The sequence below is a fragment of the Coenobita brevimanus genome, chromosome 79 (assembly GCF_032717465.1).
Source record: "Coenobita brevimanus isolate Jiangsu-jjx chromosome 79, ASM3271746v2, whole genome shotgun sequence".
NCBI classification, from domain to species: domain Eukaryota; kingdom Metazoa; phylum Arthropoda; class Malacostraca; order Decapoda; family Coenobitidae; genus Coenobita; species Coenobita brevimanus.
The window spans coordinates 26,286,370-26,313,134 of record NC_137032.1 but is presented as its reverse complement, the minus strand read 5'-3'; the positions used below and the strand labels follow the sequence as shown (position 1 = coordinate 26,313,134).

Genomic DNA, 26,765 nt, shown 5'->3' with positions numbered 1-26,765 from the left:
CTGTCATTGTAGTTAGAGGGTTATGCATAAGGTTTAAGGTTGTGTGGATCAGAGTGCTACTAACGAACTAAATAATATTGGATTTGCACAGGTAAAGTAAAGATAAGAGAAATATAACGGCATGATTAGCGAGAATTTAAGGGAGACATGAAACTTCAAGGAGAGAGGGGAAAAAGGGAGGGGGAAAAATGAACTAGAGGGACGAGGTTGAAAAAGAAATATATTTTACAGCTGGCAAATCTTCCACCAGAAACATTTAGCGTTGCCAGTCTACTCTTTGTATAAGATGTAAATCCTGGGAGAATCGAGGCATGGTTCCAAAGCATTCATGGCAGTAGGGGAGAGGATTGTAGGGTGATTACCAGGGCCGATGGATGGTGGGGTGCATAGGCTAAGAAGGGTTTGGGTATGAAGAGAACGAGGTGTATGAAAGCTCAAGGAGTTAATTCTGCACATTCAAGGAGAAGTTATCTATCTATTGCCAGACGCCTAAATCCCGTAAGGGATGGTCACAAACAAATCGCCTCCATGTCGCCTTGTCCCCCGCCGTTTCACTGCCATGCTCCCAGCGTACTGTAGACCCCCCTCTCTCATATACCACTCCACTCCATCCCTTCATCTCATCCTTGGCCTCCCCCTCCCTCTCCTTCCCTCCACCTCATTCAGATACACTCCTCGTCAGTCTCTCACTCTCCATCCTCTCCACATGGCCAAATGACCTCAGTGTGTTTCTCCTAACGCTTCCTATCACATCCACATCCATATCACAACGCTCCTTCACTTCCTCATTTGTCAGTCTGTCTCTCCATGTGACTCCACATGCTCCTCTCAGATAACTCATTTCCATTACTCTCTTGATTTCTGTCCTCCCAGCAAGGTCCAAGCTTCACTTCCAGACGGTAGAGTTGGTATCACAGTATTGTTATGTAGTAACTTTTTTCACTTCCAGGCTCATTTCCCTGTTTCTTAGCAATGCTTTCAATGAACCAGCAACCTTTCTTCCTTGTTGTACCCTTACAAGCACTTCACTCTCTATGCTTCCATCCTTACTCATCACACTACCCAAGTACTTAAACGCACTCACATTTTCTATTTCCTCCTTATCCAACCTCACTGTACATTTACTGACTTCACTTCTCGCGAAGACCATAACTTTATTCTTCTCTACATGAACCTCTAGATTCCGTTTCTTACATACTGTCCCAAACTCATCCACCAAGCCTTGCAGCTCCATTTCGTCTTCACTTAACAGCACAGTATCATCTGCAACAATGGTACAGTGAGTTTCCAAACACTGCCCACTCTCATTAGGGCCGCTCCAACATCCACTGCCCTACCTTGTATCTCTTTCATAACCCCATCCATATATAGACTGAACAAACATGGAGATATGACACATCCCTGTTTCAATCCAACCTTCAAATAGAAAAATTTACTCAGTTCACAATCCACATGCATTGCAGCCTTAGCACCCTCATACATACTCCTCAGGGCATTCAACAATTTCCCATCTACTCCATATATTATTAATACTTTCCACAATCCTTCTCTATCCACCCTGTCATATGCTTTCTCCAAAACCATGAAGGCCACATACAGCTTATTTCCCTTCTCTAGAAACTTTTCCACTAAAGATCTGAGTATGAAATCTGATCTACACAACCTCTACCCTTCCTGAAACCTCCTTCTTCTTCTCCAACTAATTCCTCTGTTATTTCCCTCTTTCAGTATGTAGGCAATCCTACCATATACTTTTCCTATTACACTAAGACGACTAATGCCTCTATAATTACCACGTAGTTGTTTTCCCCCTTTTCCTTTGTACAGGGGAACAATTGTACCTGACTTCCAATCTTCTGGGACTCTACCTTCCTTCCAGGCCAATCTGCACATTTTCCACATCCATTCTACTACTATTTCTCCCCCATGCTTCAGCATTTCACAACACACTCCATCAATTCCTGGGGATTTACCTGTTTTAACTTTTTTCATTGCTTCCACAACTTCCATCCTACTAATTTCTTCCTCTTTTCTCACATCCCTCCGTCTCCCAGCCATTCCCCAGCCACTTACACTCTCATTACTTTCATTCTCTATGTTCAACAATTCCTTTAAGTGTTCTCTCCATCTGCTCACTTTTTCTCCCCTCCCCACCAGTAATCTACCATTTTTATCTTTTACTCCCCAACTAACTTCCTTGGTACCCTGTCTAACTCTCTTTACCTCTTTCCAGAACATTTTCTTACAATCCCTCCACTTTACACTCATATTCCTTCCCAGTTCCTCAGCCACTCTCTTCTAACTCTTACTAATCTTTTCACCTCTCTCTTCCTCTCTACATATAACTCTCCCTTCTGTCTCTGAACTTCTCTCACGCCCCTGTTTCTCATCCATTCACTATATGCTTTCTTCTTGTGTGCCACAGCCTCTGTCACCTCTTCAGTCCACCATGCTGTTCCCTGGACCCCTTTTCGTCTTCTCTTCATCCCACACACCACCTCACATGCTGCATAGATAACTTCCGTGAATATCTCGCACACCCCTTCCACGCCCCCCATCTGATCCAATTCATATTTACCCAATCGCTCCTCCACTTCCCTCTTATATCCTGCCCTTTTTCCATCCTCTTGTAACGTTTCCACCTTCCTTGTATGAACTACTTCCTCCTGTCCTTCCCATCTTTTATTTCTCCATTTCACTTGGACATTTATTTTTACCACCACCAAGTGGTGGTCAGCAAGTTCATTCCCTCAACCTCTATATACTCTTGCATCCATTACACACCGTCTCATCCTGTCATCCACACACACATAATCAATCATTGACTTCCATTCATTCAGTTCACCACCCACCCTTCTCATCACTCGCCATGTGTACCTATGGATCATTATTGTGACTGAAGAGGGTATTGGCTATTACCAACCCCTTCCCGGCACAAATGTCCACTAAGGCATTGCCATTCTCATCCATCTCTGCAGGCACACCCCACAAACCAACTACTTCATCCACCTTCACATTCCCTACTTTTCCATTTATATCTCCAATCAAAAACACTCTCTCATTCCTTTCAAACTTTTCCATGCACTCTTTCACATTCGTCTAGTGCATACACGCACACAATCGCCCACATTTGTAGACCAACTTGAATCTTACCCACATAATCCTTGGGCCAACTGATCCATACTCTCTTATATTCTCCTGCCATCTGTTACTCACAACAATACACACTCCTTCTTTTGCCCTCTCATTTTCACCTACTTCCGCATATATACCCCATCCATACTCCCATTCTCTCACACTCTCACCTCATCATATAGTTTCAGTTAATCCACGTACCTCCACTTTTGCACCCTCATGCACTTGGACAGTCTCTCTTTCTCATCTTTTGCACCCCTTACATTCCATGTAGCTCTCCGTACCATGTACTGTTTTCGGTCCTTAGTTGTCACCTTTTGGTCAGTCCTGGTCCGAGGCTTCTTGTTTGCATTTTTAGTTTGTTGTTTTCTGGGGAGGGGCACTAACCTTCTGCCAACCCACTTGTTGTTACGTAGGGAACCCGTGTTGGTTGGTTATAAGGCTACCACCCATCGTTGTAAATGCATTCCTGGTTTACAGGAAATCGTTTCGCTTGTAACTCATTGTAGAGCTACCCTAAAAACAGAGTACCACTACACTAAGCGGGTGGATGATGGGCGCCCCCACCTACCACTAATAAAGTATATTCGAGTATCCCACCACAGGTACCTTCATAGCGTTTCAGTTTAAAATGAAAGGGAATAAATACAGTGTTAACATGAGGTTTATGTCTGGAGTTTTATATCACAGAGTAAAGCAGCACTGCACGTTCGAGATACATGTTTAAATCAGTCTGTGAATATGGAAGGTAATGAACTGACGAGAAATTTCGTCACAGTGGTAACACTACAACTCCCACGCAACCACCCTCTTCCCTCCGATCCCGACGACCTCCGATCCTATTGATACAGACCCACATATACTCTATCCCCCCCCCCCGCTGTTTTTCCTCGGCTTTTCCGTTCCCTTCATATATCACCTTATCCACTGTTATGTAATGCCCCTACTGTCACTACATCATTAATGAGGGGTGTCCCCAACTCTGTCACTATAAAGGCATTTTACGTTAAATTCAGTGCTTCCCCGGGATGATTTTGTCTAGATTAGGACCGACGTCTGATAATGAAGGGGTTTGAAATAATCTTCAATAACCCATTTGCTGCAAAAAGTGTATCATAAAGTAAATAGTCTGGTAACACCAAGAATAAAACAAAAGTCGTCGGGCTGAACAAGTTAAGTTTTTATATTTTCCTTTATGATGGGATGGCGCTCATGAGAGTGAATTATGAATGTGTTTGATTCAAGTAACGAGTTGTATGATCTTAATGTACTTTGCCAATGCAGCAAACTAAGTTGTATATGAATACTAGGACAGCAAATGCATTTATTTACCATGGGACTGAAGTGAGAAAATGATATTTTCACAGCTTCGGCCAACATTCACGTGGGAAAATTAGTGAGAATATGTGTATCTGTGATTATAATAATTAAAATGCATGAATGTTAATTTGTCTGAAAATCTAAAATGACGCGGTTTCTCTTGCAAACTATCAATTAGGCCAATAGTGTATCTGATATATACTGCTGCTTGTCTGGTCTCCCTTAGCGTTTGTTGCTTTCCTCTAGCACCTCTAAGTAAATTCGGGGGTAAAAGTTCATTTTCTGTTCAATTAAACCTCCATCACACCCTGAGCATGTCGATGACTTTTCTCTCTGACGCACCATATCAAAGATAGTTACGTATGGGGAGTGAAGCAAAGTCAGGAAAGTGTGTAGCAGAAGTCATCTAATAAACGAACTTTTCCTCCCGACAGACTCCCCAAGCCATTGTCTTTTCTCCTAGCACATCCAAGTACCTCTCTCTCTCTCTCTCTCTCTCTCTCTCTACTAGCAACTTTTGTTTTTTTCTTATACTGACCCTCAGTTTCTGCCTTTTTCTCCTACCGGCTCCCGACGTCTGTCTTTTTCCTCCTACCGACTCCAAGCTTCATACTTATTCTCCTAGCACCACTGATTACAAGTATTCCTTCACCGACTCTTCCATGTTACACTTACATTCCCTGCACTATTCTTTCCTCCTAGCCATTCCCCGTTTCTTCTCTTAGTCACTTTCAGTCTCTACTTCGTTTTCCTAGCCACTACCAACTACATTACGTCTCCCATTAAATGCCAACTTTTACCCTGTTCCCCAAGCCAAACTCAGTGTCTCTCCGATTCCCTAGCCACTCTCAGCTTCAGTCTTGTCCTCTTTCCAGCTTGTCTTGTCATGTTTTCCTAGTCACTTCCAGACTCTTCCTTATTCTCCTAGCCACTCCCGGACTCTGTTCTCCTAGCCATTTACAGTCTGTGCCCTTTTGCCTTAGCTCTTCCCAGCATCTCTCCCATTTTCACAGCCCTCCCAACACTTGCTCTTTTACCATACTCACTCTTAGTTCTACCCTGTTCTCTTAGCCACAACCAGCCTCTGACCTTTCTGTCCGGCCATTCTTGCTCTTGTTTTGTCCCCTACTGCATTTTGTCTTGAGATGCACGTCAAAGATGCCACGTCCTCCATGCAGACGAGTGGCTCATACACTTACAAGAAAGGTAGTGCAAACGCTTTTCCTTACCTTACTCACATTTCATTGTATTTATCTTTTTCTCTTTCAGTCCGAAGACGTATATATATTTTTTTATCCTTGCTATCCTCGGACGAGACTATTCACAGTGCAATTTGTATTTTTGGAATTGAGGAGTTTGATGTAGATGTCATTGCTCTCTTCTCTATTCAGAAGCTCTCCTAGGCAGAGAAGCTCGTCTTAGTGCAGCAAGAATAAAATAATATAGTCTTATGGCTGAAGGTCGATCATTCCCACCGTATCTCCAGCTGTCGTAAAGTCTACAATCCCTCTGTACGATGAACAGTAAGAGTGTGTGATGAAAGAATTTTTTGTGAATCCGACTCTAGGCATAAAATAGGCCGTCCATTCCCTGAGGTCTAACTGTCCTTCTAAGCGAAGCAATTGGCTGCTCATTCTTTCACGTAATTACTGTATGTTGACGGTAATACCGTACCATCTGTACAGAACAAAATATACTGGGGTCATGTCATACTAGACTAGTGTATGGCATTAGTTGGATTCTTCTATGACTTATCGGTGAACTTTGCAGACAATCGATTAAGACTGTCATAGCGATATATGGGGAGAAGTAAGAGAGAAGAGAAATGGGTACAATAAAGAGAATAAAAATTAATAGACAGGAAAGGGTGGGAGAAAAGTAGAATGACAAGGTAGAAGTTGAGGGAAGGAAGACGAAGAAGGAAAATGGTACAAGAGAAAAGGGAAAGATACATATACAAACACAAGAAGGCTGTGCCAGAAGGGTAAGGAAAAGTGTCACTAAGAATGAGAGTAAAGAGTAAAGGGAAAAGCTTAGTAATTGGAGATAAAAGTCTGTAAGTAAAGGAAATATTAAAGAAAGAAAAGGAGGGAAAATGGAAAGGAGATATATAGTAAGAGGAGATGAGCGTGTACGTGAAGAAGAAAGAATAAAAACAAGGAATGGAGAGAGAGAGAGAGAGAGAGAGAGAGAGAGAGGATACAAACTGAATGGAGGCGAGGGGTTGGATGGATGACGGAAGAACAGATGAGGGAGAAGGAGGGATAAAGATAAGGCGGAAAGAGGAGAGAAAAAAAAATGGGGGGGGGGAGGGAAAGAGAGTAGAAATGAGGAAAAAGGAAGGAGGAAAGAGATGGAAGAAGGAGTGAACAGAAACTGGAAAAAGGCGAGGGCAACGAAAGAATAAAGAAAGAAAATCGGAGGAGGAAAGGGAATGGAGAGAAAGACAAGGGGAAGATGACAGAATGAGAACAAATAAAAGAAATGACAGAAATGAAGCCAAAAAAATGTGGAGGGGAAAAGAAGGGATGGGGAGTAAATAGAAACTGAAAAACTAGAAGGAGGCGAGGGGGTTGGATGGATGAAGGAAGAAATGAACAGGATGTAAAGAGAGGGAGGAGAGGAGGTGGAAAAGAGAGAGAAAACGAAGAGAAAAAGGGAGTAGAAGCGATGAGAAGAGAGGGGGAAAGAAAGGAGAGAAAGATGAGGAAGAGAGAAGAGAAATTGGAAGGGGGCGAGGGTGCCGGGTGGATGAAGGACAAGGTATTGATAAGTTTTAATGGAGAGGAAGACCGTTTTGGCCGGAGGAGATTGACCTGTTATAGACCACTGAGAGAGAGAGAGAGAGAGAGAGAGAGAGAGAGAGAGAGAGAGAGAGAGAGATTTTAAAGAGACTAAGAGATGAACGAAAAAGCAAGGTTGGTGGTAAAAAAGTGTATATTAAAGAGAGACAGAGCTAGTTGAAAGGGTGGATTAGGGAGAAAGTGAATGTGCCGAATAAAAAGGATATATAGCTGGAATTAAATAGCAGAGAGAGAGAGAGAGAAAGAGAGAGAGAGAGAGAGAGAGAGAGAGAGAGAGAGAGAGAGCAATATACTCCATCTACATTTACTGACCCCCTACCCCCCTACGCCCCCTCACGAGAACAGGGGTGCGTCTGGCTCCGGGCTACGTGGCGATGATCGTGCTGTCTTTGCTGTTCCTCTTCGGTGCCTGCTGTGGCTTCGCGGCTGTCCTCAGGTACGTTCCTTTCCTTCTCAGCAGCAGAAGAGATCCTGGAGTTCCCCCCTCTTCTATCTTCAGGCCCCCTCCTGCTCATTTCCTAGATTCAGGTTCTCCCTTTTCCTTCAGTACACTTTCAGGCCCCGCTACCATTCCCTTTCACACACATTTTCAGGGTGTATCTTTCTTACTTTCAGGCTCCCCTTTCACAATCTTTGAGCCTCCCTTTTCCATTCAATACACTTTCTGCGCCATCTTTTTCTCCTCATCTCGCTTTCAGGTCCGGTTTTCCTTTCATTACACTCCTAGGCCCCTCTTTCCCTTCAAAATATCAGGACCCCTTTTCCTTCAATACACTTCAGCTCATCCCACCTCTTCCTTTTCATGGATTTCCAGGCCTCCCTTTTCTCCTCAATACTCAGTCAGCCTCCCACTTTTTCCTCGTACACATTTTTCAGGCTCCCTTTTCCTTTTCACATACATTCATGCCTCCCCTTTTTCATTCTAACCCACAGCAAACTTTTTCCATCAGTATACGTTCAGGGCTCCCTCAAACCCCTATTTACTTGAGGTTATTCATTCCCCTTCTGCATTGTCCCAGACACCCCCGGTCGATTCTCTCTCTCTGGTATATTCAGGCCCCCTCCTCCTCACTTTAGTTCATTCAGACACTCATTTTTCCCCCTCAACACATTTCTTAGGCCCCCCGCTTCTCTTCTTGGCACGTCTTGCCTTTCAGGCCCACCTTACTTAAAGTAGTCGCAAACCTTCTCAGTTCAGCATATTCAAGCCCTCTTCTCGTCACTTGAGCAAATTTCAATCCCCAATCCCCATTCCCCTCATTTCAGTATAACCAGTCCCCCCTCCCTTAGTTGAGGAGATTTTCAGGTCCCCTATATCGTCCCAACTCATTTTATTCAGGCCCTCTCTTCTTACCTCAGCATACACAGTCCCACCCTCTTGTCGCATCACTATATTCGGGCACCTTTTTGATATTCACCTTAGCAAACATCCAACCCTCTCCTCATTTTATGTTCGGGCACCCCTTCTTCATTTTTAACTCCCTCCCCCTCTCTCATTTATTATATTCAGGTCACATTTACCTCACTGCATACTCAAGCCCCGCTCTTTTCATTTTATTGAGTTCTCAGTTTCATTCCTCTACCTTGTTTCAGTGTATTCAGATCAATCCCTTCTCATTTTATCACGCTATCTGATAGCCCCTCCATTCCGCATTTTCAGGAACCCCTTTTTATATCGAAGCTCACCCTTCACTTCAGCAAACTCTAAGGCCCCCTCCTCAGTTCTCAGCCCAGTACATTCCAGGCCCTGCTTCCTCATTTCAGTACATATAGACACTTGCATCCTCACTTCATTATACACTACATTATACCCTACATCCTCACTTCACTGTATTCAGGCCCCTACATCCTCACTTCAATGTATTCAGGCCCCTTCACCCAAACTTCATTATATTCTGGCCCTTGCATTTTCAGTTCAGTACATTTAAGTCCTTGCAGCCTCATTTCATTATTTTTCAGGCCTATACATCTGTTCGTCATTATATTCAGGCCCCTGCATTCTCAGTTTAGTACACTCAGGCCCCTGCTTCGTCACTTCAGCACGTTCTTAGTCCCCTGAGAACTTGTTTCTGTATATATAGTCCTTTCCTCATTTAATTATTATCAGACACCTTAATTCTCACTTCAGTACATTCTGGCCTTTCTTTCACCCTTAATAATACTCCTAGAACTGGGTGTGCTTCAACACAGTCTTATGGCTATCTTAAAAATACATGGTGAATGAATCTTTATCCCACACTACAGCACATTTTCAGACCCCCTACTAGCAGTCGTACATTTAGGCTCCCTCTGGCACACTTTAGCAGATTCCCACCACTCCCTTCAGTGCATTCAGGACCCCCCTCCCTTCCTTCCAGCATATTCAGGCCTAATTTCAATATACTCTCAGTCCGACCCCTCCATTCTTCTATTTACAGGATTCCTAGGCCTTCTTTCTCCCTTCACATCGCTTCGTTCAGGCTCCCTTTTCACCAGAGTCCATCCACGACATCCCCCTTCCTTGCGATACACTTTCAGACCTTTTTTCTCACTTTGGTATAGTGAGGTTCCTTCTTCATTTAGTATAATCAGACGCTATCTCTTCACTTCGACATATTCAGACCCCCTTCGCACTTACGTAGGTACGGGCCCTCCTCTCCCGTCAGTGTACAGTACTTAGGCTTCCCTTCTCACTTCATTACATAGCCTACTGTACCGACACCTCTCTCACTTTAGTATATACAAGCCCTCTACTCAACTCACTTTAGTATATGAGAGCTCCCTCCTCTGAATTACTTGTATCAAGGACATTCCCAGTCCACCTTCCGTTCTTTCACAGTACAAGTCCACTTCCTGCCAGAAAGAAACCGTATTCACAAAGGATTTTAACAAATTCTTGTTCTAAATGGACCTTTATAAACAGTGTTATGTTTTCAGAAGTCAATATGTTTTGCAGTATTATACCACGTTGCTATTGGTGCTGGAGAGGGATGCCTTCATGTGATGGCTCCATTTTAACTGAGTGTTGCAGCTGCCCGTTTATGCAAAAGTCCCTCAGGTCTCTCCCAATCCCACCAAATGGATGATGGTAAGCTGCGGAAGAAGGGCGACTTCTGCTCGCAGTCCACTGGGTTCGTATTCAAATGAGCTTAGGGTTGCAGCCATAATGGATTCGTTATTATTCATTCTAGTCTGAGGTTTGCTGAGTTTGTTAGTAGTATGAGTTAAAATAACTGAAAAAAAAAAAAAAAAAGCAACGTAGGCTCAAGAAACTTTTGTGAATACGTATCATGTTCTCTCTCCTTCAGAAGATAGATCAACCTACCCCTCAACTAATTCTCCGTCCTTCTTTCCCAGCATTTTTTTCCCAACTCAAGCAAAAAATTGATCAAGAATAATGAAGCTTCTATCGATGTTAATTAACTAGATAAAGTCTGACTAATTATTTGAACAAGGCACAATTAATGTTAATAAGGATATAATATATATACTAATTAAGAGAGGCTTTTATGTTATAGTGAATTATGTGTGTTGAGCTCCTGGTAATTAATGCTGTTTATTTAATATACTTCATGTTTAACTCAATATAAATGTGATGAATTTACATCTCCTTACGACCTTCTATCTTTCTCTGATATCCTTTCTCTGTTTCGTACGTCACTCGTCTTGATTCATCCTGCCTGCTGTTGCCTACTTGATCGCTGGTTGGTCCATTTTACCTCACTCCTAGTAGTCCATCTTGCCGCATATATCTTAATGATCCGTCCCATTTCACCTCTCCTGTTAGTCCATCCTTCTTCATCCCTCCTGTTTGTTCTTCCTGCCGTACCTCTCAACTTGGTTCATTGTCTCACCCATCTTGCTGGTCCATCCTGCATCACCTGTCTTGTTGGTCCATCCTTCATCACCCCTCTCCTTGGTCTACCCTTTTCACCTCTGCTTATCTTCTGCCCCACCTTCCATGTTTGTCCAATCTGTCCATTTCTACCTCACTTTTTTGTTAAACCTCATAACCAAGTAAACCATCCCACAGCCACATTCCTTCTTCATAAAGATCAACATTGCTGCTTCGCACACCTACCGGTATCGTGGAAAGATTAACCCCTCCGTGGCCGCTGGTGTTGAATGACGTTTAGCTGATAGATGGCCACAGGCGTCGTGTTCGGCAAAATAAAAAAACAGCGAAAATTTTTGGGAAGTGAACGAACGTTCTGAACATCTTCAGACTGACCCACACTACACTGCTATTCACCCCATCAAGCAGTTCAGAGCCTGCTGCTGTGATCAGTGGGTTTTCGATTTTATCGCTCGTGTCCATGCTTAACATGCACAACTACACCCGTTATCTCGACCCAGACAGAATAATACATCATCCTTGTCCTCTCTTGCAAAACACACACAACAACCCTGTTTACGATTATGGATAAATACAAGCACAAACAAAAAAGACATGATACTAAAAGAAAAAATCATTTTTGTCTTGGTATCTTTACCTATTTGCTCAGGTTTGTTGTACTGGTTTGGATTACTCGATGCGGTGCGACTTGTAGAAAACTGTGAAAACACTCGGGAAGTGAACGAACATCTGGGACATGAGACTGACTTTCACTTCACGCTCCCACACGCGGCCACACCTCATTTGTCAGTTCACCACCTGCTGCCGTGACGAGTGGATGTACTATTTATTTGCTCGTGGCCATGCCTAGCACAGATACATCCATTGTCTCGATTCAGACAGAAAACATCATCTTTCTCCTCCCTTAAGAAACACACAACCACCCTGCTTATGATTAAAAATAAACACAGACATAAAGAAATGAGATATGAAAATAAAATAATTTATTTTTGGTATCTTTACCTATTTGCTCAGGTATGTTGCACTGTTTGGAATAATTTTGCATATTCTTTGCCTTTTACAAGCATAACACGAAAGTTTTCTGTGTTCACATGATACTTTCGTGGGTGGAAAGGCCTCCCCTTCCTGCTAATCAGCTCGTGCGAGGTGCGAATGGCAGGTCGTCTTACATTTCAACCCTCACTGTCCAGCCTGTACACTCAAGGGATGATGTTTATCTTATTTAGGTCTGAAAACACTCTCGCCTCCCTTTTCCAACAAACTCCACCACCCAGACTACAGAAGTAAGTCGATACTACCATAAACTAAACAGAACAGTGCAAAATAAATTCATAATTTTTTACATTAAAACATCGCATAATATATACTGAAAATCATCAAAGTAAACATATATAATTATTTCACATCTCTTCAGCACCACTGACAATGTTTTGTGGTAAAAAAAACAAAGTGCTATGTTGCGTCACTGCAATACCTGCGTGTGACAAGTAGGCCTATCAGCTGCCTAAATTTTCGCAACTTCCGCGTTCGATTGCACGCCACAGGATGGGTCAAGGAAGCTGAAATTTTCTCTGCCAAGTGCGTCGGAACTTCCACTTCAATATGGCAAGGAAAAAAATCAGTTTTTGAAACTTCAGAAAATGGCCAAGAGCACACGTAAAATTCTGGACCCTTGGCCACGGAAGGGTTAAGCCCAAACAATATCACCCTCCAAATCCCTTTTCTGACTTCCAACATGCATTCCGACACAAGCACACAACTACCATACGCCTTTTCTGACTGACCCAACTCATCATAGATGCTTTCAAAAATGAATTGCCAAGAACTTGCGGCTCGGTATGCTTCCACCACGGACTCTCCATACAAACTTCATGACCTTGCTGACTTAATCACTTCATCGTCCCTTCATTCTGTATCACTGACAAAAGTTTGATCGAAAACCATCGAGGGTTTCAGGAGATGTGCCCACAAGGATAACCTAAGTCGACCTCATATGACTTTGACTTGACCCCTAGACCTAGCTAACCTAATCAGTTCTTCATCTCCTCATAATCCATTACTGACAGAAGTTTGATGGAAATCTTTTAATGGGTTCAAGATGTATTGTGCCCACAATAGTGTTATGGAAGCATGAACCCATGCATGCACTCATCCACGACTGCAAGGACGGACAGTTAATGCTTTCTCCTCCATAGGTGGACGGAGATATAACAAAAATACACCCCTCCCAAAACCGAACCTAGCATCAGAAAACATAAAGCTTTTGATACAGTACCATAGATATATCCTGATATGCCAATTCTGAAATGCAAATACAGAGGGCAAAGTAAAAAAAAAAAATGGTTGGGACAGTCTAAAATACGAAGCTAAAACCAGTTTTCAAAAACGTATTTATTGGTGTCCCACAGCGGTCAGTCCTCTGACCACTTTTTTACCTATCCATCCCACTCCTTCCTAGTAAGAGTGCTGTCTTTTGGTGATGACCTAGAGAAAGCTTCACAATACTCCAAAACTACACAAGCAACAGGCCATCTCAATCAGTACCTATTTTAATTGGAACATTAGCTTCAGCAAAACAGAATGATTACTCCACCAGTTAAACAGCCATCACTATTTTCATTCCAAACACGATTGCCAAACACACTTAGATCTTCCACTTTGACCACTCACTCTCCCAGTGGAGAGACACTCCAAAAATTTAACCTGTTTTCGACACCACGTGACCTCTCTCAACATATAAGCAACATGTAAAGGCATCTTGTAAATTCTTGTCTTGGAAACACTCAGTTACTATCATCATAACAGCAGATGGAATATGTGAAAACAGTCTTCGGGCAGTTTCTGAGTGCGAGTTTGAATTTGCATGTCCAAGCAGGGTCCTAAGCTTAATATGCACAAAATTGGAGAAACTTTGAAAACACAAACCAAACCCTAAAAAAAAATAGTAACAATGCATAAAACCAACAGAGACCACATGCACCAAGACACTATAGTACTGTATATTCAACCAAGAACTGTTTGAATATAAGAGATATATACAAAATTCATTTGTTTACAGCTAGCTCAGAGTCTAACCCACCTATGTAATTTCATGTTGCACTATCCTCTCACCACAAAGAAATACGAAACAAAGAATCTAAACAAAATGCCTCAGCAATATTTAGGGGAAGGCGATGGCTCAGTCGGTAAAGAGGTGGCCTGCAGTCCTACCGGACCCAAGTTCAAATCTCCGCTCGGGCAGGGAACAGTTTAAGGATTTGAATTTCACTAAATCAGACTTTACTGATTTACCAGAAGACCCGCCGACATGTAAAAATACCCCCGCTAATACTACTACACCAGTCCTGTATGAGACAGCCCTAGCATGTGTTCAATATGGACGATGGGTCTTAGCGCCGAAGTGGTGACATGAAGAGGTGAATGGCATGTAAGAGGACTACTGGGCCTTGATAGCAGGCTGTGAAGCCTATGCCCAGAATCGGAAACATAAAAAAAAACAAAAAAAAAAACAACATAGCTCCTCCTCCATTCACCCATACACATGCAAACACATACCCAAATATTCAATGCAAAACTCCAAAATCTGCCTCCGGAAAGCGTCCTTCATGACTCCTTACATGACAGTCATTCCTCATAAACTATTCTGTCCAGTGATACATGAGTGCACTTACGCAGACAACGACACAGCCATCATCCTTCTCTGTTTCGGCAGCCATTTAAGTATTGAAGACCCTTACACCACCGCCTAATTTGGCAAATAACGCATCTCCTTATCGCAACACAAATAGTCCTTGGTCCATAACCTTAACAAAAGACCTGTGGAAGATCTCTGTTTAAGCAGTCGGACTCTTGCAATTCTCTGGGTTCACATGCACATTAATCCGGCTTACAGCAAAATAAACAACCTTCTCTCTCTTCCTGGTACCTCCTGCCTGTCTTCACTCGTTCATTCATCCTGCCTCACCTTTGTAGATGATTCATCTTGCCTACTTCTGCCTCATTTATCCTGCTATGCTTCTCTTGTTGACCCATCCTACTTCACCTCTGTTCTTGGTCCATCCTGCATACCTCCACCATATTTACCATTCCTTGCTTCACTTCTTGGTCCATCCTGCCTATCTCTGCCACATTTATCGTCTTACGCTTCTCTTATTCGTCCATCTTGATAAATACGGCAGAGTCAGCTCTGCCGTATTTATCTTACCTTGTTTCAATTCTTGGTCCATCCTTCCTTCTTCAACCTCATTTATACTGCTCCACCTCTCGTTGCTCCATCCTGCCTGTTTTAGCTTCACTTATCACGAATAACTTTTTTTGTTGATTCATTCCTTATTTTCCTCATTTCTTTTATTTATTTTATCTTCTTCATTTATTGTTTACGTATTCATTTTATTTATTTGCCTCTTTGACCAAAACTGTAGCCTCATTCTCTGTATCTGTTAGCCGTATGCGTAAACCTTATTTCGAAGGACATGGCAAACGCTTACCCCGTGCATTACGATGCTGTTCTTTTTCAGTCTTGAAACATCTAGAAGAGTTTAATTTAAGTTTAGGAGAGAGTTTGCTAACTGAAACGGTTAGATAAAGCTTTCATTATTCCATTCATTAGTAAATGACTGTCCTATGTTGAATAAAACTATATGGTCGTACACTGAACAAATTATATACAACATCGTTGAAGAGGAGTTGACGAGGTAGAAATATGACACAACTCTTATTAAATAGCAGTAACTTGTTTTGGTTTTGCCTTCCCCTTGCCAACCTCAGGTTTAACAAGTGCTGCCAGGCACAATAAACCTCGCCCAATAGCAGTTATTTTATTGCTGTTAAATACTTAGTCGTTACTAATGGCTCATATGTTTTCAAGTTACACCCTCTGAAATTCCGTGATCTTGCGTTTCACCTTTCAAGGTCACTCAAAGTCAAAGGTCATGGTGCCAAATTAAATCCTGTATGAGACTTTCTATATCTTGATAATATAAATATCTCCATCTTCAACGAGTTTCAAGTTATAGCCCCCTAACTATCAGTGACCTTGAGTTTGGCCTTTCAGGGTCACGTACGGCCAAAGGTCATGGCACCAATTAAAAACCCTTATGGGGCTTCCTATATTTTGATAATAATAATTAATCTCTCATCAATGAGTTTCGAGTTATAGATCCCTGAATATCCGTGACCTTGAGTATGACCTTTCAGATTCACTCGATTACTTACAAAATTTAATCACTTTCTTTTGGGACCATTGCCGACATATCCTGAAAGTTTCATGTAATTTCAGTAATTCGTTTTTCCGTAATGTTGCTAACAAACAAACTAAAAAACAAACGACCAAAAACAATACCTGCCAGGAATCCGCAAGGGCGAGGTAATTATACGGCCTTAAATTGCCCTCCTCCGGCCAGTCACTCAGCCACCTGCGTTAACCAGTCACGCCTCCACATCAACAGCATCACTTCCTCTAATCTCCATCTTCAAAGTTATTTTGTTTCTTTTTCGCATTAGTATCTGTTTTTAGTAACAGGAGAAAGAATTGCGATTTTTCTTAATTGTTATATGTGATTTGTCAACTGCTGTTGTTTTATTAGTATTAAAATTAGTTATTTTTATTATTCTTATTATTATTCTTACAATAGTAATAATAATGATAATAATAATAATAATTATTATTATTATTATTATTATTACTGTTATTTTTAGTTATTATTATTATTATTATTATTATTATTATTAATTATTATTATTATTATTATTATTAAGTATTATTATTTTTATTATTATTATTATTATTATTATTATTAATATTATTATTATGATTATCATCATTATTATTATTATTCAAACTGTTTCTGGTGTTCACTGTATATAAAGATGTAGTGCTGTGTACCTCCAACATCTTGGTGAATCTTCCTCTCTCTCTCTCTCTCTCTCTCTCTCTCTCTCTCTCTCTCTCTCTCTCTTTTTCTGCCTCTGTGTGTAAACCAAGAGTTTCTCGCCCATCATCTTCATCACTTCTGGCCCTTTCATCCTGCTAACCGTAGTCTAGATGGCATAAAGAGACTTCATAGCACCCCTCCCCAGCGATTTATTTCGCATGTTACACCTTCTTATTCTATTGTACGTTACTGAGGCGCACATATATATATATATATATATATATATATATATATATATATATATATATATATATATATATATATGTGTGTGTGTGTGTGTGTGTGTGTGTGTGTGTGTGTGTGTCTGTGTGTACCATAAAAGATAATATCAAGGCGTAATATGCATCGTACATCGTCAATTAAAAAGTGTTTCGAGGTTTTGTATGCCACCTTGAGTACGATCCTGTATTGCTCCCTGTCCGCTGCCGTCCTTCTTACTGTTTGCGCTCCACTGCTTCTCCCTGGTTGTCGTCCCTCCTTCTGCCTGTGTTGAAGACCGGTGTTGCTCCCTACCACTCTGCTCTTCCCTTTTACCCTCCTGTATAAGGCCAATATTACTCCCTGTCTGCTGTCCCCAGGAAGCGTCTTCGACAGAAGGAAATGAGTCGCGGTCCTTACAAGATCCTACTTACCACCTCTGACTTGACCCTATCTTCCCGCCCCGAGTCCGCTCCTAGGAAGGTGGGGGATTATGTCTGCATAGCAGGATGTGTTCTGTCTGTGTTGGTATGTGTAGCTCTTTTCTCTTCCTTTCTCGATGTTTTTGTCTCTGTGTTCTTTACTCACCTCTGTGTCTAGCCAGATATTTTGCTCCACCTTCGCTTTACCTTACTTTAACAACTTCCTCTTTTGAGTCACTTGATCATCCTCTTGAATGATATTTGTGTCTGGTGTCTTCGATTTGCACATTTTTCTCTTGTCCATGCGATCCCTCCACCCCCTTCCCCAACGTGAGAGATGGCGTAACCAACGACCATATTGCAGTACATGATTTTCCTGCTTGACACATTGGTCGGTGCGTCCGCCTCCTCTCATCCAACTCACATTTTGAATTTTTGCCTGGAATGCTTGCACTGCCAACTTTTCTGTCTCCCCTCCTCCCTCTCACTCTCTCTCACATTTCTGGTTGTGGTCATAGGAAGTTATGTTTAACCTTCCACAAAAGAAAATGTTTATTACGTTCAGTACACTTACTGTATTGTTAGTCCTTTGGAGATATAGCCTATCTAGGTTTAAATAAAAATATATTCAATATTTCTAGAACAATGTAAAAGTTCATATCAGATCATTCACGTGCTCCTAAAATATGTAATGATGTGTGCAGTAAATATATATATATATATATATATATATATATATATATATATATATATATATATATATATATATATATATATATATATATATATATATATAAAATCCGGAAATAATAGTTGTCGAGGTACCGCAATAAATACAATTGAACTGTTCGTTGCGCAAGATAATATGCTCAGTATATTATTTTCAGAAGGGAATGCAAAACAATAATAATATTAATCATAACTTGACATTATCTTTAGCATTAGTACCTGGCTGTTCCACCCTTGGCTTTCAGTAGTTTCGATATGACCTGGCATATTGGCAGATAATTTTGTAAAATATTATTGACAGTTTTCTTCACTCGCCAACCGGCCAGTTATCTTGCAGTAACAATTTTGATGAACTTTACAATCCCAGGTCAATTTAAAAATAATCCTCCACCCGAACCTAAGAAGACCCCTTTATTAGAGGAGGAGAATATTAATGCTAAAAGAAAAATCGACCAACACACACACACACACACACACACACACACACACACACACACACACACACAAAATATATATATATATATATATATATATATATATATATATATATAGATAGATATATATAGATATATATACATATATATATATATATATATATATATATATATATATATATATATATATATATATATATATATATATATATATATATATATATATATATATATCACGCACACACATCAAAGCTTAATTTCGCATATTCAGTTGTACCGACGAATGCTAGTGTGTCGGTACACTCAAAATGATTATGGTGTTTACCGAAGCATATACTGTACCTCCTTTTCTCACTCGTAATGTGTCGTGTTTACTTTAATGCACGTTTTAATGTTTAGATTCATTCCAGTGTAAATATCACTGAGTCTTCTTTTCCTTGCTATTGCATATCCATTCATCCGCTTCTTGGCAGACACCGTCTGGTATTAAGTCGTCTGTTTTTTTTTTTGTTTTTTTTTCTTATAAGCATTGCTTAGTAGTGCGAGCCGATAGTTTATATAACCTTTCTTACATGGAAAGCTAAGCCTTTATTTCACTTTTTAAGATGGATCGTTCCATTTTTTTTTTTTTTTTTCAAGTTTGCAATTCTTTCATGTATGCTGTTTCGGGTTATGGAAGCCAGACATGACCAACTGTTTATCACTGCAGTATTTTCTTTTTTTCTCATGGATGTTTTTTTTTTTGGCCCATCTCCTTAGTACAGACCGTGGATTGCGTTAGATGTACACATAATACATCAATTATTGTTTCATATTTGTGTAAAAAATAATTGCCTTCCTCTGTCATTATCTATTCACATGTATCAAGTACTACACCATTCCATTTTCTTGATCACCACTACTGACATGGTGAAAGGCTTCCTTTTGCTGAGAGTTTCTTCACCCGTTATTAGTGTTAGCGAAAAAAGGCATCTCCGTGTTTTTTTAAATGTCTCGGTTGTTCCATGTTGAGATCAGTCAGGTATTTCTTCCCCCTCTGATTCAGTGTTTCAGTTGTTCTCAGTTCACTTATTTTTCAAATCAGTTCCTCATTCCTCAAATTTTTGTGTGTAAACTGTCGTCTGTCAAAAAGGTCCTCATCCTAGGATGACTGACTAACCAGTGACTGTAACCTGTGCTGCTGGTTGTGCTCTTGTGTGACTGTGAGGAGAGTCTGATACCTTATGTTTCGATGATTGTATGTTAACTGTATCTGCACATATATGTACAGATGTATGTGTTTCCAAGCGTTTGTACTTCTGGCGTGGTACATTTATAAATGTGTTTAATCCAAATTTCAGTGTCTGTTCAGGTTGCTGGGCTCAATCACTCATTAAATGTGTACTTTCTTCACAGAATAGCGCTATAGATACTTTTTATACCTAATTTCCCTGTCAAGACAGACACCAGACACACTTTATAAATATTAATGTATTATATATGCACTACCCCAATTGCAAACAGGGACTTAGCATCTTGATCCAGCTTACAGTCATAGGGGTCATAGGGAGTTGGTAAATGATTACTCGGTGCCTCCCAGCTAGCAATCGAGCATAAATATTTCTCATTCTTTTTCTGAGATGGAGATTACGAACTGTGTGAAAACAACATATATGGATCATCAGACACGGTTTCGTAGTACAGTTTCAGTATGCTTTAAATCAAATAAGTAATAATAATTGTTACTGCCTCGCAGTACCACCTCTAGTGAGTCAAAGTATAGTTTCTTTGTATTTTTTCTCTGCCTGTAAATGTTCAGGTATCTGTGTATGCATGAGTGTGCAACTATCATGCTGGTGTGCTTGTCTTATGCAGTGACCATACGTACGCCACTGTTAGTGTCACGGACAGAACTGTATATCTGCCCAGCATTGTTCACAAGTGTACGTGATGATGCCTCTCGGTGGCAGTGTATAATCCGGAGATGTATGTATTGATATATATTAGTGTTGTGAACAGTTTGCACTATATACATGTCTCACTGTTCACTTTCTTCTGGTGGTCTGCTTTTCACCAACAAACACATTCGTACAGTACATGGTGGCGATGCAGGTGTTTAGCTATGCTCTCGTACAGTACCGATGTACCGAGAAAATATTGCATTGGCCTCTGCGTGACTAGTTTCATGACTGCACTATGCATATGTAACGTGTAACTTAGTGTGTGTGTATCATTTGGTGCATGTACCTACAGTATGTGTACTATATTATTTGTGTGATCGTGCTTTACTGTGAGTATCGTACTGTGTGTCTGTGTGTGCAGCGAGGAAATGGCAGGTTAGTACCTGGGGGTGAAAGTCTTGTTATATTTGTTTTTATAAATATTTGTGTATACATTATAACCATGACGTTACCCACGTGCTATTTGTTAATGCATTTTTTCTGTACTGCAAACAGTAATGCTGTCGCTTTTCATATGTCCAGTCCAGTCGTCATGTCAACAGTGCCACTGGGATGTGTTATATTATGCACGACAGAATATCAAAAGCTATATATATGAAATGTATTCATTCCCACATATATTGTACCAGATTACCGCTGAGTAAGAGCAACAGAACTTAACTATATGTACATTTAAGAAGTTGACAGATTTTACCACATTTCTCCTAACAAATAAATTATGATTCGAAAATTCATTGATGATAAGGTACTAAAATACAAAGTAAGAATATTGAAGAGTTAGTAAAAATTACGGATGTATGCACTGAATGAAATAATCCTGACCTTACAGACATAAGAACATACTGTACATTAACCAAACTGTAGTCGAAATGAAAACCTGGAATTTCCTGGTAATTTAGTATGCAAATAATCTGTCGGATAGACACTGAGTGGAAGCGCCACAATAAGTAATGGACACAAGAAAGAACGGATACTGTAGCTGTGCTATATTAACAAAAAGCAAACCAAATAAAAATAAAATACTTTACAAGACTACCCGTCATCTGTGAGCCAGGTAGACTGTAATAATACTTTTAGATGAGAACTTGACTATTATGTAGCCTATCCATAGTGAATGACTCCCAGTGCTGGTTTACTGGCATGTGAACTCAAGTTGTGACTCTAAGCAAGTTTTATTAATAACTTTTCCTTCTATAATCAATACTTTCTGATATTTGAGTTTTCGACACAGACAGACACAGATACATTTCGTACAAAATAATGACTATCGACTTCGTCTACTTGGCTCAAAATTTCAAGATCAAGTAAAACAGTGCTGATGGGTAGCACAGAAAGCGTGTATAAGAAACTGCTGCACGGTGTGGGATGAAGAAAAGACTGAAGAGAGACTAACAGTAAGAAAAATGTTCCAAAAAAAGGAGTACGGAAATTGCAGGAAACCCATTTACAAAAGAGAGAGAGAATAAAATCTCTGTCGCTAACCTTGCATTTTGTGAGATCGGCGGTGTATGGAGCAGTTGATTTCCTTTGACCGTTAACAAACACACGACTGAGGTAAATAATTTCGAAGTGTTTGATCCTCAGTTAACCCTATGATGGTCGAGACAACTCGAACATTCTATTCCAACAACGCCAAACTCTTTAAGATGAGGATAAGTCAGAGGAGCTTGAATGATAATACATTTTTACTTAAATGGAGCTATTCAGAATTTGCAATGCCTCTAAGGAGAAAAAATAAATATCGGAGATATTTTGCTAGACCCTGCTAGCGGCAGGGGCAGGCACACTAACACATAACTTTCTGAGTAAATTGTTGCACCTGAGAGTCACTTATAACTAGGAGAGAACTGGGACATACTGGAGCTCGCGGGGCGGCTCTGGCAATCATCCCTGTGTCTGACTAGATGGCAGGCGATGTTTCCAAGGCATTTTTAGTCATATGTATAAAGAATTAGTCGAGAATATAATATTTATTTTTAGATTTTTTCATGAATAAGAATTCAGACTCAAACTTACCTGTTTAGATTATTATTAGCCCTCTCCCCCCTTCTTAAAACCAAGAGCCCCCACAGATCCAGCAATAAACAACTTGCATGTTCTAGTTATGAAAAAAATACAGAGTTCTCATCAAGGAAGAGATTTCCAGTGTACAGAGTAACCTCGTTTTCAGAGAGTACCCTCGATAGGAAAGGTATCGGCGTCATTTCAGTGTGAGACATTATGATACACGGACATTGATTTAGGTGAAATTATACGGATATGTTGGCACTGCGATTGTGATAGAACCGCCAGTTAGTAATATCTAACCTCACACTTTCATACGGTATTGCATTATAATGGGCGCATGTGATTTTCTGTGACTTAAACAGGCATGCCAACACTACCGACTGAACCAGAGGCGAAGCATTTCATATCTTATCCGACCTCAGGGTACCGATACTTTGTTTATCTAGGGTACTCTCAGTAACAGAAGTATCGGCATCCTGGAGTCAGATCAGATGTGAAATGTTTCGTCTCTGGTTCAGTCGGTAGTGTTGGCATGCCTGTTTAATTCACCATAATCCACATTGCCTTTATAATACAGTACCGTATGAAAGTGTGGGGTTAAATATTACTAATTAGCAACTCTGTCACAACCGCAGTACCAACATATCAGTGTCATTTCCCATACCTCATAACTTCTCACACTGAAAGGGTGCCGATACTTTTTTTTTTTTTTTTTAGTCAATGGTACATACCAGAGGTGGAGATAGGCGGTGACAACCGTCATCCACTCACTTGATGTAGTGCTGCCTACTTTCCCCTACACATCTGTTCCTGCTCTCCTTTCTTCCTACGTGTCTCCTTCCTGTCGTATTTTAATACTCTGTTACCCACTTCAGGTGGTTCTTCACTGAGTGACAATTATGGTTATTTTCTGTGACCCTGAAAACCATTTACAACGCTAGTTAGTAACCATATAACTAGATCACGGGGTGAAATGAAGCACTATGGTACCCCTGCTAACTGGATGGAGATGCAAATGCGGCATTCACCCATAAATCAAACCTCCACACTTTTCCATGCCTCAGTGCATCGAGATGGCCCTGCAGGGGTCGTTGCTTGCCTGTGGTTGGTGGGTTTGCTTAGCCAGACACACTAGGGTTGATCAGTAACAACAAGCAAGAGATGGCAAGAAACCCATTTATGACCAAATGCAGTATGTCATTAATTTGGTCGACAACATCCCCATTTTCTCTTGAAGTAAAGTGTGAAAATTTCAGATCTCGAACCACACACAAATCTCTAATGCACCATCACCTATACTCAGATGATATCAAAAGACTAAAAATCAAGAAAAACTTGGCCTAAAGGGAAATCCTGAGAGGGAGAAAAACAAAAGATAGAGCTTAATCCGCCGTGCACTGTCAGCGTATGGGTATGTCACAGCTTTTTTTCACACTAAGACCTGTCAATGTACCGGTACATTTTGCATTTGTGAGGTAAGTCGTTTGCACATTTTGCAAGTTTTGCGAGTGATTTTTGGTAGGCATATGTGGGAGAATTTCTTCTATCTGCCGCCAGGCAGCGATACCGCATGACCCCCGCACTCCATTGTCTCGGCAACTCACCTGTTAGCAGTGACCTGGCCAGTAAAGACATGTTGCGCCGTGGTCTCTCCGACGATGAAATTCAAGGCGAGAGTGATTCACCAATAGATGATGATGTGGAGGACAAAGATTACGTTGAACTGAAGGAAGAAATGAGAAGTATTGAGGAGGTAACACTGCCAACGAAGGTGCGGTATGATGATGTGTTCAGTGAGTGAAACAATACTTATATCGCCTATATATTGTGTGGAAACCAATATATTTTTGTACTACATATAAATTCGTACCAAATGAACAATTATCTACCTATCCTGAGTGGTTTGCAATAGTTACCCCTACCATAGAAAACGTGACAGCAGCAGCGCGGCTCCAGAGAAGACAGTACCAGGTGTTTGAAGGGACACCTGTATAACTCACTTATAAGCTCAGGTGAGCACTTTTATTGGTATTTTCCAATGTTCCTAATAAAAAGCGGAGGTTTGAGCCTTTTTTTTTTTTTTTTTTTTTTTTTCAAAAATCTGCCGGGATTGGGGAAGGTCATCGGAGAAATTGCCTGGGAGGCGCCGAGTTACATTCATTATTTTGTCTAACGTTATGGGTTACTCAGAACCCATCTTCAGGATCTAACAAGAAGTGACTGAACCAAGATATTTATCCTCCTGAAAATTACCTGTCCCTTCTCTTCCTGCAGTCTTATTGTGACATTAATGATGTCATTGCTGTGTACAATCGAAGACAAAAGTCTTGTTGCGGTTATGTCTGAAGATTAGGTGGAACATGTGAAGCATTATGAAAGCTCTACTACAGTAACATATTCGTGGTTGCCTAGCCTGATTTGCTCAAGTGTCATATCTGCTGCTGATGGGATAACGGTGCAGATGAACCCAAGTAATTCCAAAGGCTTAATATCGATTAGCAAGAATTATTCCCTTCTGAGAGACGAAATTCGAGTCTTTTTAGTTGGTCAGGTAATTATCGCCTGGCTGTGTCATCTTACACCTTTCCAGAAAATGTTGAACAGACCTAGTATATACCCTGGTATAGAGAGCACAAGAAACTTGCATCCAACTACTAGGGAGATGAGACGGGACATGATCTCCCTTTATCTGAATCCCGAACAAATGGTGCAAATATTCAATGTAAACAGGACCGTAGAAAGGTGGACTAGGCTCCTTGGGGAGGAAAGAACAACAGAGAACAGTCATCATTCAGATTGCCCCCACGTTACGATACCACTACAGGCCAAGAAATGACTATAGCATTCAGAGGCAACATCGGCAAGTAGTGCTTATGCCGTTAGAGATGAACAGGACCTAGAATTAGGCACACAAATAACTGTGCGTAGAGTTCAGTCTCCTGGCCTATGTGTTCGAACTCCAGTCTGTGGGACTCAAGTCGCTACTCTTAACGAAACTTTCAATTATCAGTATACAGTAACTCTATCCTATATGTAGAATAGTTTGGGCAATTTTGTTTCATAACCTGACAGAGAAAGACAATCACAGTTCATAATTATTGACATAAGCAAAACTGAAGTTAATTAAAATGTAGAACTGACTTATAGACACTTATTTACATAACTGTATTGCAATGCAGCTGACGGCAATAAAAACAACTGAGAGATGGTTCATATCTATCAAGTAAAATTCCAGTTGGAAAGACATAATGCTGTACATTGTATAGATTTGATTCGCATAGCTACCGTACAGTAAATATGCTCGCATCCACAGGTTTGTCACTTGGGGCAAACAACATTTCAACTCAGTGCTACCAACCGTCCATATGACACAAAGCTGAGCGCACCAAAACTTGAGCCTTTCAGCAGATGTTATCACAAGATTTCACGACACAACTTTTATCATTGTACTCTGAAAAAAAAAAAAAAAAAAAAAAAACTATCGTTAGACATGGGCTCAATAGATCAGAGGCTTTTCGGGCATTGATAATCGACTTGAGTCTGTACGGTTGGTAACTATACGTTCTTGGCCTGTATGAATTAATGAGTTTTTCCATTCTCGAGTATTGTAAATCCAGCTAAGCTTCATATACGAGTATACAGTATATTAGTCGACTCGGTGGTGATGTAACTGTAAAGAGAAGAGCAGTAACATTGACACTGGTTGCAACCATGCCACTAAGACTGAATGCTGAGAGTGGAGCAGGAGGACCTTACACTGAGTAGTAGAAAGGATTGGAAAGAAAATGCACAGGTGCTTATTCTCTTAATTTTATAACTTTTTGCTCATGGCAAAGCGTTCGGAACTCAAGATTGACAGAATGTGTTACGTAATGTTTTAAAATTATATATTTAAATATGATAATGATGGTGATGATGATGATGATGATCGTTACTATTATTATTATTATTATTGTAATGCTAGGTGTTTTGGGGTCGGCTTCCCGTCCCTCTAACGCCTAGTGTGTA

At 40.6% G+C, this 26,765-nt stretch overlaps 1 protein-coding gene across 1 annotated transcript in view; it reads left to right on the top strand.

Annotated features, from left to right (window-relative positions):
* LOC145409063 (uncharacterized) overlaps window positions 1-26,765 on the top strand; it is a 328,905-nt gene that overhangs the window by 193,807 nt on the left and 108,333 nt on the right. The window contains exons 9-10 of the mRNA XM_080279615.1: window positions 7,605-7,695; window positions 17,606-17,753. Of these exons, the coding sequence (XP_080135741.1) occupies window positions 7,605-7,695; window positions 17,606-17,753 (239 nt within the window). The remainder of the gene's footprint in view (window positions 1-7,604; window positions 7,696-17,605; window positions 17,754-26,765) is intronic.